At 39.9% G+C, this 17,007-nt stretch overlaps 1 protein-coding gene across 1 annotated transcript in view; it reads right to left on the bottom strand.

The window, feature by feature from the left end:
• Positions 1-17,007, bottom strand: part of wdfy3 (WD repeat and FYVE domain containing 3) — a 346,946-nt gene that overhangs the window by 182,543 nt on the left and 147,396 nt on the right. The window contains exons 12-14 of the mRNA XM_080191135.1: positions 16,380-16,834; positions 9,065-9,148; positions 2,782-2,959 (exon numbers count right to left, since the gene is read on the bottom strand). Of these exons, the coding sequence (XP_080047261.1) occupies positions 2,782-2,959; positions 9,065-9,148; positions 16,380-16,834 (717 nt within the window). The remainder of the gene's footprint in view (positions 1-2,781; positions 2,960-9,064; positions 9,149-16,379; positions 16,835-17,007) is intronic.

The raw sequence follows: 17,007 nt of genomic DNA, 5'->3' as shown, positions 1-17,007 counted from the left end.
GCTGAGGAGGATTAATCCGTGGTTTGCAACGTTTTAGCTTTCTGTCAAGGTGAAAATCTGCAAGTGACCTGCTGTACTTAGGATAAAAAAGGGAATTTTTTTTTTTTAGGAAGAATCCCTGGTTGTAATAACTAACCAGTTGTCTCTGAGAAGACGGTTTGAAATCCAATACTATAGCGCCCCATCCCTCACCATGTGATCTTTTCAAATATTGGAATAATCGTCAACAGGAATTAGTCAAATTTTCTTGCAGCAGTTTACAAAACCACTTACAACATCTCCATATTTCTGGCATTAAGTAAACTCTTTCAGTACTGAATTCAGTCACAATGTTTGCTTTAATTATTTCTGAAACTCTGGTAAATTTTGTAAATACATACATTTAACTATATTTTTTAAACCATACATTTGTAACACAGGCCAGCCCTAAAACAATTTTTTCAAGTTTTAATTTTGTCAGAATGTCAGCTTAAACCTCTCTGCTTTGTGAGCAAAGCCAACTGTAGAATTCAGCATAAACTAACCAGGATTTACATTACGACCTTATTTAAAAATAAAAAGAATCATAACATGATTGTGGTACAGGCTTCAGGACATAAACTCTTTTGGTGATGCACCTTTTGGATTGAAGGATTTGCTTTTTCATGCGAACAAAATATGTAGTTGAGAGAAGAACAGGGCAACACTCCCAGTGTTCTGACCATCAATCACCTCTCAACTGACATTACTCAACCAATTATCTGGTTATTCATCTAACTGTTTGTGGGATCCTGTGGACAAATTGGCTACTGCATATTTTAACATGACTACACTTTCAAAAATACTTAATAAGCAGTAAAGCAATTTAATAAAACAGTGGCTGCGGAACATATATGGTAGCCTTTTTTTCTCAGTTATTCTGAATTCAATGATCTCAAAGGAGTCAATATGAGCCACCCATTTAAAAATTGTTCATGGGGTTGAGAGAGGCAAAGAGGACCTTCAATGATACAATGGATCAATAAATAATATAGCAATGTTGTGGCAAGGGAACTTAAAATTACTTATAAACAATTGTCAGGCTTTTTGCATTCTCAAATCACAGCTTGCACAGTTGAGCAAGAATTAACCATCAGTTATATTACTCAAATTAAGGGGCTTTCGAATCTGAAATTGTCAACAGATTTTTTTTAGTTAAAAATAAAAGTCAGTGTTAAATGCTGGAGATAAACAGCTCCAGGATAATGGTTTGCAAAGCTGTATATGTACTTTTTTTTTAATATTAAAGTCACAATCTGCAACTAAATCCACTCTGAAAGGTACCATATTGGAATTATCTCAAATGGTCGACAAAATCTTTTCTTAATAATCTAGCAGGTGGAAAATTTTAACATTTTTGTGCACATGCCAATTCTATGCAATTAGTCTCATTTGAACATCAATGTTGAGTGGATGTTACTTTGCATGAGCAAGTTTTTTTATCCCACAACACTGAAAATGTCCTTTACGCCAACGAATCCATACAAGGTAGTTGATTAGAAATCCATTTAACATTAAAAAGTAGAGGCATCAAATGATTTATGCAAATCAATTATAAGGGGTAATATTTCCATACTCAATAGATTGCCTGAACATCATTCAAATGTGAATAGGGTGAAATAAACTGGTTGTATGAAACTAATCTGTACTTTTATATGACATTTGACTAATGCTTTCACATACTTAAATACAATTTAGGTTCAAATGCAATACACAAATGAGGAACAGAAATGAGAAATGGTGATCAAAAGTACTGGACGATCTCACATCCAGAAATTACAGCAGTTCTGTTACTTCCCATTACTACAAGAAGTGGATCACAACACAAGTAGTAGGAGTCCCCTATTTCAGTACATAAAGGTTATAATTTGAAGCAGGACTGAACCATATGGATGCAAAGATGGCAAATTCAGCTGCTCTCAGCCAGTAAGTGAAGATGATGGTATCATTAGATTCAACACCCTTGGCTTGGAGGATGGAGGAGTTGGGTGAACATGCAATAAATTTTTTTTTACTAAAAAACCCGTATGCACCTTCATGTTAGATGAACACAGTATTGGATCTGGCCAGGGTGAATCCCTTGGTCATACCGCCAATACCTGTGGAATTCATCTTTCCCTTTAAAGGGCAAAAAATAAAATCACAAAAGGGAGAAAATAAAATGGTAGATCTGAATTAATTTTCTACTGTCTAAATACATTTCTTAGAAAACTGGTGCATTCAGCAGTTTTGTGACTTCTTATCCAATACTATAATAATCATCTGGCAAAAAGATCATAAGTTAAAATGCATTTAAGGGAACTGTTTTATCCTGGTGTTGCTCTGATCATAACTGCCACAACAAGATGCAAGCCCCCTCATGCTAACATCAGGTGGGCAGCAGAGGTAGTACACCCACTCTGTTTCAAGCAGAAATGAAGATACCCCCACAAGCAGTCATAAAATTATTAACACATGTATAAAGCAGTGTTGAGAAGATTGTTATTTTTTCACAAGCATAGAAAGACTTTTGAAGCAAAGTGTTTCATAAAAATTAGGAAGATATTCAATAAAGATTTAGTGGGAAAATATCTAACGTTGGGCAAAAATAGAGGAGAAATGTGTTTAGATTTTATTTCAATTATTTTCTCTTAATTTCCCCCAATTTTAGCTTAGCTGAATCACAGGTTTACATACACACACACACACACACACACACACGTTAGTGGTAATATTACTAATATTTCAAGCAATTGTTCTCTTTTTGAATCCCATCTTATCTACCTCAGGTTGTTCATTGGCACTGACTGAGGCCAAGAGGTCTAATGTTGCAAGTACAGCTCCTGGATGTATTATGACAGGATCAGAAGAATGCAACGATGTCAGTGCATTGTGTAGCTTCACTTCTGTGACAGATTTGGCTGGAAACACAGGCGGTGTCGAAACGGTATGATAGCCTGGCCTACACAAAAAGCAAAATTATATGCATCACACTGTAGTCACGGTAGACTAAACAAAAGCAAAACAAAAATAAATTCAAAAATCATGTTTCTAAATTATTGAATATGTATAAAATTAAAGCATAAAGGCTTACACATTTCTATACCTGTACATTTAAACCATTCTGAAGTCAAAATGCAAGTTTTTTTCTCTAATTACCCAATCTTCCCTGAAGAATAAAATACTACAAGGCTGCTGTAGCTCATTATATAATAGCACTATTTTCTAAAATTATAAACAGCGAAATATTTAAAGAGCAATTCCTATTTGCAAAATACATGGCTTCAATTCTTTAAAAGGAGTCAGCTGTATACCCATCTTTCTCACATGATTAAATTTCAGGAGAAAATTGTCCCTTAAACATTTAAGAGATATTACTTGGTAAACAAAGAGGAATGTATTTACATCTATACTTGAGCCACCTAATGCATTTTATTATCTAGATACCAAACTAATATATCAACATCTATTGTTTTAATATCAACATCTCAGACAACTTTGGAAAGAAAACTATCTTTAACAGTTTAACCAGCTGTGATTTATCAATATTCTGAGGCTTCAAGTTGCAATAGGTGAGTATATTCATTAAACATGTACCTCTCATTCTTAAATGCCTAGAGATGTTTTCTTTCAGCATTAATGATGCCAAACTTAGATCTGTATGCTTTCTACTCTGAACATATCATAGCACCTGGTAAGCCTATTTTTCCTCAAACTGCAAACAAAAGGGGACTCTTCAACCAAGAATATCAAGTTATGAACTGCAAACAAAGCATCCCATTTATCATTCACTGCAATAATAGAGGTAAGTTTTTGTGAAATATAATGCACATTTCTATTGTAACATGCAAGATAAAACACCATTCCCCCTTGATTTATTTTGGGCAGAAACAATTTTTATAATGCTTCAGTTCCAGATTTAAGCTTTTGAAATGTCAGGCATTTTATCCAGTGAAAATAGTGAAAAAATTAGCAGGTCATTTGTCCCTCCAGCCTGCTCTGCAATTTGACAAGAAAATGGTTGAGCTTTTTTGTTATTCATTCACTGGATATGGGTGTTGCTGGCCAACCCAGCATTTATTCAGTGACAGTTCTGCCATTGAGGGGTAGGTGGTTAAATTCTCTCTTGTTGGATATGGCCGTTGATCGGCATTTGTTTGTGGCAATTTTTTTTTAAATGAATTTATGGACGTGGGCGTCACTGGCCAGGCCAGCATTTACTGCCCATCCCTTGAACAGTTAGAATCCCTGAAGTGTAGGTACACTCATGTTGTTAGGAAGGGAGATCCAGGATTTTGACCCAGCGCCAAAAAACGAACCGCGATATATTTCCAAGTCAGGATTGTGAGTGGTATGGAGAGGAGGTCCTAGGTGGTGACTTTCCCAGGTATCTGCTACACTTGCCCTCCTAGATGGCACTGATCATGGGTTTGGAAGGTGGTGTTATGCTTTGAGTGTTATTGGAGCTGCATTCATCTCAACAGATGGAGAGTATTCCATTACACCCCTGACTTGTGCCTTTTAGATAGTGGCCAGGCTTTGGAGAGTCAGGGGATGACTTACTCAGCACAGGATTCCTAGCCTTTGATCTGTTCAGGTAGCCACAGTATTTGTGTGACTAATCCACTTCAGTTTCTGGTCAATGGTAACCCCTAGAATGTTAATCGTGGGGGATTCAGTGATGATAATGTCACTGAATGTCAAGGGGCAATGGTTAAATTCTCTCTTGTTGGAGAAGGTCATTGCCTGGCACTCGTGTGATGCAAATTTAACTTGTCACGTCAGTCCAAGCCTGGATATCGTCCAGATCGCGCTGCATTTGGACATTAACTTTTTCAGTGCCTGAGTAGTTGTGAAACGCCATGGGAGCTGGTGGAATATTAACTAAATTCTTAGATCTGGAATTAAAAGCTAGCTTCAGTAATGATGGCCATGAAAACATTGTTGATTTTTGTAAATACCAATCTGGTTTTAGGAAAGGAAATCTGCTTTCTTTACCTGGTCTGGTCAACATGTGACTGCAGACCTACAGAAATGTGGTTGACTTTTTAAATGCCCTCTGAAAAAGCCAAGCAAGACAGACAGTGATACCAAACCACCAAAGTCTGAAAAAATTAAACTGGATGGACTACATGCATTGGCCAAGGCACTGGAAACAACAGCAGCAGCAAACCCAGTCCCACTGACCCTGCAAAGTCCCCCTTAGTGGAGTTGGTTTGGGGGGGGGGGGGGGTGGGGTGGTGGTGGGTGCAGGAATCATGATGGCATCTGATCAAACCTGCTGGTTACCACTTCCTGCTTCCCCTCCTTAGCTGATGAAATAATACTCCTCCATGTTGAATACCAATTGGAAGAAGCAGTGAGAGTAGTAAGGACACAGAACCTATTCTGGGTACGCTCACCAAGAATGGACTGATAGCGTCAAGCTGGTTGTGTCCTAAAGGATACAACTGCTAAACTTGGTTTATAGCAGGTGAGGCGGCAACCAACAAAATAGAAAAACCTATGTTTTACTTTATTCATTCAAGAGATGTGGGCTGCGCTTCCTAGGCCAGCATTTAATGTCCACCCTGAATTTCTCTCCAGGTAGTGGTGGTGAGCTTCCTTCTTGAACCATTCAAGTCCATGTGCTGTGAGTACATCCACAGTGCTTTTTGGGAGGAAGTCCCAGGATTTTGACCCAGCAACAGTGAAGGAATGGCAGTCAATTTCCAAGTCAGGATGGTGCGTGGCTTGGAAGGTAATCTCCAGATGTTGCTGTTTCCATGAATCTGCTGCCCTTATCATTCTAGATGTTAGTGGTTGTGGGTTTGAAAGCTACTAAGGAGTTTGCTGCATTCTTGCAGTGGGTTTTGTAGATGTACACAGTGCTACTACTAAGCATCAAAGGTGAAGGAAATGGATTTTTGTGGATGGGCTACCAATCAAGGAGGCTGCTTTGCCCTGGATAGTGTCCAGCTTCTTGACCTTGTCCTCACCAATCAGGAGACCAGGATGTAGAAAATTGTTTTGGGTGGTGAAGAATAGTAGGAGAAATAAATCTCTTGTGGGAGTGAGTGGTCTACAGATCCCCTAACAGTAACCACAAGATAGGACAAAATATATAAGAAGAAATATTGCGAGAAAGGTACAGCAATAATCATGGATGATTTTAACCCTAGTGACAATCACAACGTGATTAAATTTTACATCCAGTTTGGAAGAGTGGGTCAAAGACTGGTACCTTAAACTTAAATAAGGGCAACAATGTGGGTATGAAAGCTAACAAGCTGAAATAAACTGGGATACAAGCTAAGAGATAGATCATTCGAGAGGTAGTACCAGTCATTTAAGGGAACATTTCAGAATACTCAGAATAAATATATCCCTACTACAAAAGAAAACTACTAAGGAGAGGCTTAATTTAAGAAATTAAGGAAAGCTTCAAATTTAAGGAAAAAGCATACAGCATACACAAAGATGAGTAGCAGGTCAGATGATTGGTTAGAGTATAAAGTATGGCAGAGAATGACTAGAAGGTTAATCAGGAAATTAAGAGTATGAGAGGAAGGTAGGTCTAAATGTTAAAATGAAGAGCAACAGTTTCTGCAGGTATTTAAAGGACAAAAGTAGTGAGTGTTGGTGCTCTAGAGCGTGACAATAGGGAGTCAATGGTAGATAATCAGGAAACAGTGAATGAAATGGACAAATATGATTCTTCTTTCTTCACTTAAGAGGACACAAAAACATTTCAAGTAACAACTCTAGATCTGGAGGTAGGAGGGGAACTTGATAAAATTACAATCATTAGGGAAGCTGTACTGAAAACTGATTGGGCTGCGGGTTGACAATTCTCTAGGTCCTGTTGGACTTTATCCTAGGGTCTTAAATGAGGTGTCTAATGAGGTAGTAGATATGTTGGTGTTAACTTTCCAAGATGCACTACATTCTAGAAAGGTTCCATTAGATTGAAAAATAGCAAATCTGGCCCTTGTATTCAAGAGTGGAGGCAAGCAGAAAACAGAAACTATATGCCAGTTAGTTTGATGTCTGTTGTGGGCAATGTGGTAGAATCAGGAAATTCCAGACACCAAAAAAAGCCTGTCTGTCTTGGCAGAGCTTGGCCTCCAGTGGAGGAGCTTAGCAAAGCTATTGACTTACTTGCCATGAGTCAAGCTTCAGGTGCTGGTGCTATGCCATTTGAACTTATCAAGCTAAGGAAAAGGGCACTCCTGCAGCATCTGCCTCTGCTGCAGGGAAAAGACAGTGCTCCAGAGTATGTATGAAGAAGATAGTGACTCTGCTTAAAAACAAGGACAATCACAGTGATTGTCAGCTGCTGAACATGACAAGAAAAATATTTGCCCATGTTGCCCTCATTGGACTGCAGATCACAGCTGGACTCATCTCCCTTCAATTTCAGTGTGGTTTCAGGATTGGAAGATCTACAACTGACATAGCCTTCTCAGTCTGGCAGGTGCAAAAGAAAAGCCGTTAGCAGAGGAGACTGATATACGTTGCCTTCATTGATCTCACCAAGACAATAAGCCATGTGAACAAAGAAAGTCCATTTAAGCTTGTAGAGAAAATTGGCTGCTTGCCATAGCTGCTCAGTGTGATTTCTTTCCATGGCGATATGATGGATAAGGTCAGCTATAATGGAGCAACACTTTTATTGCTTTCTGATGCATAGCAGGCTCAAAATGGATGGAATTATTTTGCTGCTTGATATGCTTTCAGGTCACCTACAGAGGGTGTTCACTTAAATGCCACATTGATGGAAAGTTGTTCAGCCATGATCCAAGACAAAGGCGCACCAAGCCTTCATCAGGTAGCAAATAGACAGACACACACACACACCTGCGAAGCGTTTGGTGCACTCCTCCACATCGGTGAAAACTGGACAACATATGGTACGCAAGAGAAAACACTGAACCAGTTTTCACCTTTGCCATCTAAAACGCATCCTTGGCATTGCAGGGCAGGCCATCATCACCAATCCTAGAAGGAGCTAATTCCATAGGCATATGCTCATTGCTAAGTCAAAAATGAGTGCACTGGTTTGGCCATGTCCATCAGATGGATGACGGCCATATACACAAAGATCTTCTGCGTTGACCACGGGGGTCACGATCTCCTGGACATCCATACCTACACTACAAAGACACTGCAAGCAATTTATAAAGATGCTGGATATTGACATGGACAACTAGAAGACAGTTGCTTACAGCCATGACCTCTGAAAGCTGACTGTTTGGAAGGACATTGGAAAGGCGATCAGGAACGAAAACTTCACCTGGCAGAGAAGGCGGCCCAAAGAAAATCTTGTGGCTAATGAATCGTGCACCTTCCCAGGCCACTTTGATCCTCTACAGTAAATATGCCAGAGGCTGTAATGCCAGACGTAACTGCTGAGCCACACCAGGCAATGCTTAACACAGAATTGACCACTGCTGACTACAAACCACCACCTTATGAGGTGGAAGGCTATCATAGATTGGTCATTCTCTCATGTACAGCAACCTCTTAGCACATTGCATCTTTCTTCCAGCAAGATTCACACTTGAATAAAGGAAGTTTAAATAAAATGACTTTGGGAAAGGTTAAGTTGGCCAGCTCACATGCTCCATTGTTAGAACACTGGACTGCACATATTATGAAGATTTGCACCCCTCCTTGAACTGGCGAGTAATTTAGGGTATCTTCCAATGATCAAATTTTGCAGGGTGTATGATCAAACTGCTGGGCAGGCACCTTGCAGCCAGGTGATCATTCACTACTCACAGTATATTATATTAATATAAAAATCCAAAGCATCTCAAGCATCACCTAATATGGAGAAGCTATTGAGAAACCTGCAAGCTACATCTTGGCATTGCTGGAGTCATAGTTATAGAGTCATGGAGAACAGAAAAGGTCCATTCAGTCTGCACTGAAAGTAGCTTAGGAAAAAGTAAGGTAGAAAGTTAAAAAGAAAAAGATCCCCTGACAGATCTAAGTGTGAAAGCTATACAACAACATTAGAGAACATTTTAAGGTGAATCAGTGTTAGAAAAACTAGGCTAAATTATTCCTACTAGGCTAGTACCTTTTCCTGGATAAAGCTGGAGTACCCCAAGGAGAGGGAAGGGAAGTCTCATGTGCCAAGCAAGGCGGAACTTGTTCAGCCAGACTATAGACAAAAAAAGCAAACATTGTTGGACAAGGATTGTTAGGAAGAAATAAGCACAAGTTTGTTAGTACGTTTACTGCTAAGATCGCAAATTGGTTTAAGAAAACATGAAAAGCAAGACAAAAAGCAGCAGCTTAAAGCACTGGTGAATGAAAAACCAAATGGAAATAGAAAAATAGTGCAAAGATAAGAAACAAATCAAGTTTCTCGGTAAGTTGGCAAGATTTATAATTATACTCAAAGTTTACAAGAAATATTTACATACATATTATACTATTAAATCCATATGTTAAAAATTGACAATGGTTTTAAATGCATCGAAGGATTCATTTAACAAACTTTTTAATGATGCAACCAAAACATTTTGTTTTTTAAGGCTACCTCTTGCAATGGCAGCATATAATTCACTTACTGCAGCAATCCAAGTTCACATAAAACAAATCTAAACATTGTCTATCAAATGCTCTTATTTGCAATTAGGCTCAACTGGTAGCATACTCGTTTCTAGATCACTAGGCTCTGGGCACAAAGCACTCAGATGCCCAATGCCTACGAAAAGCATTATAAATGTGAATCTTTCATTTTTCGTTTTGGTTGAAACCATGGTAAGCATTCTTTAAAATCTCCATTCTTGAATATGGTTGACTCCTAAATTACTAACACACTAACCACTGCCAGTTTATATTCAGCCAATTAAGAGGTCAAATGCATGTACCACATTGGGTGTAAGTGTTCTAAGGTTTTTTCCCTCTGGGATACTGAGAAAGCTAGGGCAGCAGCATTTCTTACCATGAGTCTTCTAAACAAACACTTGGATTAATTCCCAAAATAACAGTCACTCCAGTAAGTGATATGGAGATAGGCAAGGTTATACAGGTGCTTTGTGACATTTCACAAAGTAACTCCTGCAATGATTCCTGGGGTTGTGATGATTGGTGTATAAACTAACTTCCACTAACAGCAAGTCCAGCCAGTATAACATTTCCGCTTTGAGCCCCATTGAACTCAGCTTGGCTGCCGCATACAATGCCACTGATTTCAGGAACTTACGGTGACTCTCAAATTGCATTACATTCTTAAATCTTAAAATGTTTTTGTTTATATTCTTGCTGCTTACTTCCATTAGCTATAATACCTACCTTTGATGCCATTAGCATTCATCAGCCCACTGGGCCACCTTATCCTGGCGAGGCAACAAATTAACACAAGTCATATCTACATAATTACATACTTCAGCTATTGTCAGATTACACCATTCCTACCTCTGGGAATGTCAAGTCACATGGGCTGGACAGACTCACGGTAGGCAATAGTATACTGTTATACAATCAAAAGAGGGTGGCTCTGGAAGTCCTGAACATTGACTCTCAAGCTCATGAAGTTTCATAACATCAGATCAAACGTAGACAAGCAAACCTATGATTGGTTACCACTTATGATCCGACTGAAGAATTAGTACTCATCCATGCTGATCACAACTTCACATGCACTATGAATAGTAAAGGTTCAGAATGTCCAAATTGTCTGAACCAGGGGCTAATTGGTATCGGACCTGACAGGAGAACTAACACAGAGTTGAAGGGCTGGAGTGGAAAAAGGGCTTTCATGGGACTTTGACACCAGCTCTGTGACATGAAGGGATAGCTTCCAACTGAACTGGGATGACGCTTGCGCGCTGACAGAAAGCAGAAATGGGGAGAGGGATCTAAGAAATGTAAGCAGCAGGGGGACAGGGGGAACGCACAAACAGAGTAAGAAGGGAGGGAGAGAGAGAGAAAGATAGTACTGGAAGAAGAGAAAGATAGATGGGATGAGAAGGGAGACAGGCAGTAGGAAAGCAAAGCAAGCTGAAAGTTGAGCTGAGTTTTAGGACTGTTGTAGTAAGACAGAGGCTGTGTCAGTCTGCGTTTTGTTTGGGTAAATTAGTGTTATCTAATTTTAATAGATGTAGTGTTTGCATTAAATTCAGTGATTTACTTTGTTTTGCAAATTATTCCAGCTAAGAATGCATATTGTTGTACATGTACAATGCAGTATTTCAACCTATACATTGCTTTTTCCAGGCAAGAAATGTCAAAAGACCTTAATTCAGGCTTTGGCATTTATTCCTATCGATTCATGTAAAATTGGTCCATTTCAAGTTTCGATTTTCTGGAACAGAACTACAAGTGATGTCTTTCTATAAAGACATTGACGGCAAATGAATAGGTAGTCTTATAGGAGTTTAAAACAATCGTTAAACACAAAGTGAGAAAAAATCCCAGTAAATGGGGGCATCATGTGTTGCAAACATGGGAATGGCTGCATTTTTGCACTACTCGTTTTTTAATTTTTTCATTTATCCTGGTGCACAATCCATAATTATCTGATCCTGGAGTCTATACTCCATGTTACGTTCCAGGAAGATCCTGATTAGATTTGGGTGACGGGGAGCCAAGCTTTGTTTGATCAAGACAGTCAATCCTTGTTTGATCAAGACAGCCGGAGACAGCCAGGGTGGAGACTTGTTCGCAGTGGCGGATTAGCTGGTGAGCAGGCTCACATTCTAGCAATATGACAAGTAAAATGTCAAGCAATGATAATTCCCCACAAGAATCTAACCACCTCCTCCAACATTCAAAAGCACCCCCATCACAAATCCACCACCATCAATTACCAATGACTTAACCAGACAAGTTCCATAAACACTGTGGCTATAAGAGCAGGTCAAAGGTTGTGTTTACGGTGGCAAGCAGTTCACCGTCTGACTCCCCACAGCCTGTCCAACATCTACAAGGCACAAATCAAAAGTCTGAAAGGAATACTCTCCTCTTGTCTGGATAAGCACAGTACCAATGACACTCAAGTTCTACACCAACCTGGAAAAACTATCAAAACTCTTGTCAGTGCTGGCTCTTCGCAGGAGCAAGTAAGCTAGTTCCACTCCCCAGCAGCTCCACAAATAATCTCTTTTCAGATGCATAACCAGTTCCCCTTTGAACGCCATGACTGAATTTTTCTTCACTACAATCTCAGGTAATGCAATCTGGATGCTAGACACTCAGTCCATAGAATGCTGCCTTTGGTGCTTTTGCCACTAACCTTAAACTGATGTCCTTTGGTTCGTGACTCACCTGCCAACAGGAACAGTTTCTCCCTACCTGCTCTACCAAGACCTCTGATGACTTTGAAAGCCTCCATAAGATCTCAACTTTCTCTAACTACAACAACCCAAGTTTCTCCAATGAGTCCATCCAACTGAAGTCTCTGATCCCTGGAACCATTCTCAATCATTTCTGTACCTGTTCTAATATTTTCATATCCATTCTGCAGCGTGGTGCCCAAAATAGAACACAACATTCCAGCCGATGCCAAACGAATGTTTTATAAAGCACTAGTCACTTGATTGTACAGTATTTGAATGGCTCCATCATTTTATTCTTTTTAACCATTTTTCAATCATTTGCTGTGAATATATGTGAACAAAGTGTTTCTCATTTCTTTTAATAATACTGGCTATAAGAACATAAGAAATAGGAGGAGTAGGCCATCTGGCCCTTCGAGCCTGCCCCGCCATTCAATAAGATCATGGCTGATCTGTCGTGGCTCAGTTCCACATTCCCGCCCTCTCCCCATAACCCTTAATCCCCTCTCTTATCAAAAATCCATCAACCCGCATCTTAAAAATATTTAGCAAGGTAGCCTCCACCACTTCAACCGGCAGAGAATTCCAGAGATTCACCACCCTTTGAGTGAAGAAATTCTTCCTCAACTCCGTTCTAAACCACCCCCCCTTTATCTTGAGGCTGTGCCCCCTAGTCCTACTGTCCTTCCTGAGTGGGAAGAGTCTCTCCACCTCTATCCTATCTATCCCATTCATCATCTTATACGTCTCAATGAGATCTCCCCTCATTCTTCTAAACTCTAACGAGTACAAGCCTAGTTTATTCAGCCTCTCCTCATAGCTCAACCCCCTCAACTCTGGCATCAGCCTAGTAAACCTCCTCTGCACTCCCTCCAAGGCCAAAATATCCTTGTGTAAGTACGGCGCCCAAAACTGCACACAGTACTCCAGCTACAGCCTAGCTCTCTTTACCAATTTTTAACTTTTGTCTATTTGTTCAATCCATTATGCTACTTGTAGTTTTCATTTTCATTCCTCAGATTATTTCCACTGTTTCCATGATCAATCGCTTCTTCTTTTAAACCCAAATTCCTTTGTTACATACATCTTACCAGGATGTTGCCTGGCATGGAGACACTGGGTTACGAGGAAAGGTTGGAGAAGCTGGGACTATTCTCCTTGGAAAGACGGAGATTGAGGGGGGACATGATAGAGGTATATAAGATACTGAAGGGAATAGATAGAGTTAATAGTGAGAGACTGCTCCCTAGACTGGGTACAAACACGAGAGGTCATGATTTAAGGGTGAGGGGGGAGAGGTATAATTTGGAAGTGAGAGGAAGGTTCTTTACGCAGAGAGTTGTAGGGGTATGGAACGCGCTACCGAGTAGGGTGGTGGAGGCAGGAACGTTGGACTCGTTTAAGGTTCAGTTAGATAGACACATGAGTGAAACGAGGATGGAGGGTTATGGTAGGGGCTATTAAATAAGGTTAGAACCTCGGGAGACACCGGAAAAGCAGGCTTGTAAGATTAACGTTTTTGTCTTTTTATTCCGCAGGAGGAGGTCCACCTCGTGTCAAACGAGGGGCATGCACACGGTGGGTCATGCGTGGGCTGCTCTTGGAAGTTCCGGGAGTGGCCTAGTACTTCGTGTCGGTGTGTGTGCTTGATCCTGGACCGGTAGACGGGCGCCGCAACAGCTCGGTGACTAGCACTGCTAGCTGTGCAGATACATGGATTTGGGCCTGTGTCTGTGGGAGTTTGCGCATTCTCCCTGTGGTTGCGTGGGTTTCCTCCGGGCGCTCCGGTTTCCTCCCACACCCCAAAGATGTGCTCTTAGGCTGATTGGTTTTACCAAATTGACACTATTCTCCCCTGAATCTGGCTAAGTTAGGGGTTCCATTCGTAGACATGCAGGGTAGAACAGGTGTAGGGTGATGCGGCGGCGCGGGCTCATTGGGCCAAAGGGCCTGTTTCCCGTGCTGGGTTGTTCTTTGTTCTTTGTATCTCCTCTGAATTTCTTTTGTAGAGTTTCTAAACTTTACCTACTTTTATTCTATGTCTTTCCCCCTGGACTGCACGGTTCGCAAGAGAAATTCTTTGGCACACTGCAAAAGCATTAATTGTTCCAGGAACAAAGTTGGAGAGGGCTAGATGTAGCTGAATGCTAAACTTAAAAATTTTCTGAACTGTTAAGGAATGTAAAATCAAAGTGAAAATCGGAAGAAAAAAATTCCCTCCCTTGACTGACCTCATTCACTACTACTTCTTGTGTGCTTATTACATTGTGATGCAAAACAATTATGGCCCACTTCTTTTGCTCAGCATTACAGGTTGCATCTGATGCTGACTGCGATTTAATCTGTCCACTTGCCATTTAACGTTACACTTCTGGACCTTCAAATTCCAGCTATAGCAGGGAAACAGGGACAAAGAACAAAGAAAAGTACAGCACAATAACAGGCCCTCCAGCCCTCCAAGCCTATGCCAATCATGATGCCCTAACTAAATAAAAATCTTCTACCCTTATTCGGTCCGTGTCTCTCTATTCCCTCCCTACAAAAAGTTGATTGGCCAACTGTTGAGCATGATCAGGCCAGTCATACCCCTTTTGCTGTCTTGAACTGAAGTCAGACCCCTTAAGGTCAGTCCTTATTTCATTGACTTGCACTGCTTTAAATGAAGTGGTCAATCCCAACATCACAGTTTCCCCTCACCCAAAGTTCATCCTCCCAACACTTGTCCCTGGCAATATTCAGAACCGCATCACTACATGAAAGTGCTCAACTCCACTCAATCCATCACCTCTTGATAATGCTGATTCTTCTGACATTGCCAGAGAGGATCAAGGGATTTTGGAAGGTGAGTTAAGAGAGGAGAGTGTAGGAAGCATAAGGTCTGAGGGATTGGGGATCAGCACCGACCAGGGGGAAAGAAAAAGAGAGAGAGAGAATTGTCTGATGGTGGAGGTGTAAAGATTTCCAGAAGGGGACTAACATTATCAAGAGTGGAGTGAGTGCGTCCACTGTCATAGGCAGATGGTTTTGAATAGTACTCGGAGGTGCATTTCCAAATGTGTGTTGGAGTGCCCTGACATACCAGTTGATTGACCTAGAGTTACACTGGCTGGAATTTGCTGTTAGAGTAACTAGAGTGGGGGGGGGGGAGGTAATAAAACAGGAAACTCCTTTGACAGCAGAGGATCAGAAAATCTGGCTGCAAGCCAATGGCGGGCCACTTCCATTGCCTGTAAACACAAGGTGGGAAGCATGGAAAATCCTGCCCACTGGCTTTATAATTGCTATGAAAATCTTTAAGTTCCTTTAAAAACTAGGATAAGATGGGGCTTAAGTCAATAAATGTTTTGGAGAATCTTTGCACAGGAAATTCAAGCAACTTAATTCTACAAAATAAAGCCATTAGAAAGAAAGCAGCTGTTTTTCTCCAAAATTGAGATTCCAAGATATGTATCATATTTGCCTTGGTCAAAGCAATTCATTCCCAATAAATGAAAATTATTCAATCTTCCATGGTCATTTTCTGCAATATGACACCACATAGAAAGGCAATTAACTTGAGAAATAAAAATGAGTAATTTGATGAAAAAACCTTATATAAATGACTCAGTAAATAAAAGCCAGTTGATGGAAGGGAAAACTGATAACTGTTATTAGATAGATTCTGATATGTTTAAATGCAGAACTTTTGAACAAAGGAAGATATTTTTCACATTAGGCCCCTCATGGCCAATATACATGCCAATTATTTGTTTAAATGTGGAAGTCAAAATCCTAAGAATTATTATAGAATTTAAATTGTTTTGAGGAGGTGCTCACTTCAAGAGTTCAATATGCTGTACAGCAATTATCCTGCTATTCTAATAGGATTTATCAACTAAGGAATAAAAGCATTTCAATTAATATTTAGTTATTCAACTATAAACCACAATTTGATACAAAACATAAAAATTTCCAAAATATTTCAATTAAACCCACTACAAAATACGTAATAAAACTTAACCAATTACACTGAAAAATATACATTTGCTCTTGAGCATTGTTACCTTTAAAATAATGTTTACTTTGGAAACTTGAAAACAGAAAAGGTCAAATTGATTAACTTCTTACCTGTCAAAAGAGTCTGTGGCCATTTTGTAGAGACAAGAGAAAAGTTTACTACAATATTTCAGTGCAGGAGGAACAGATTCCAATGATGCATCATCTTCAAGCATTTTCTGAAATGGTTGGGTATTCGAAGGACAGAAAGTAAATGAACCTAATTGTCGGGCATTTGAGAAGCAGCCAAGCAAACGCACAGCATCTGCAAGTTTTTCATACTGAATTTCAGTTTTGAAAAAATGGGAATTAGCAGGTTCATAACGCATTGCTGCAGTTAATGTACAAATGACCGTATGCACCAGTTCAAAGACTTGGTCTGAGTTCACCTTTTCCCAAACTCCCTTCGGTTCATGACTCAAGGAACGTTCCATGGCAACCAACAGTGATGTGACATAAACAAATCCCCCAACTTTTCGGAACACTGTTCGTGTGCGATGACTTTCTCTCAGCACAGTAAGGAGAGCCTGTGGAAACATGCATTTCAACAAAATGAAAATGGAGATCATGGGTATTATTCAGTGTAGTCAATTGAAAGAAAATTATGGTTAGGATTCATAAAACAGATTTATTCAGACCTCATTTTTATTAGCATGAATAATGCAATGCCAATAATCATCTTTAGTATCAAGGCTGAATG

Source organism: Carcharhinus amblyrhynchos, chromosome 1, assembly GCF_965287045.1.
Source record: "Carcharhinus amblyrhynchos chromosome 1, sCarAmb.v2.hapA, whole genome shotgun sequence".
Lineage (NCBI taxonomy): Eukaryota > Metazoa > Chordata > Chondrichthyes > Carcharhiniformes > Carcharhinidae > Carcharhinus > Carcharhinus amblyrhynchos.
Note: the sequence above shows the minus strand (reverse complement) of the source record. Positions and strands in the feature narration are given on the sequence as shown.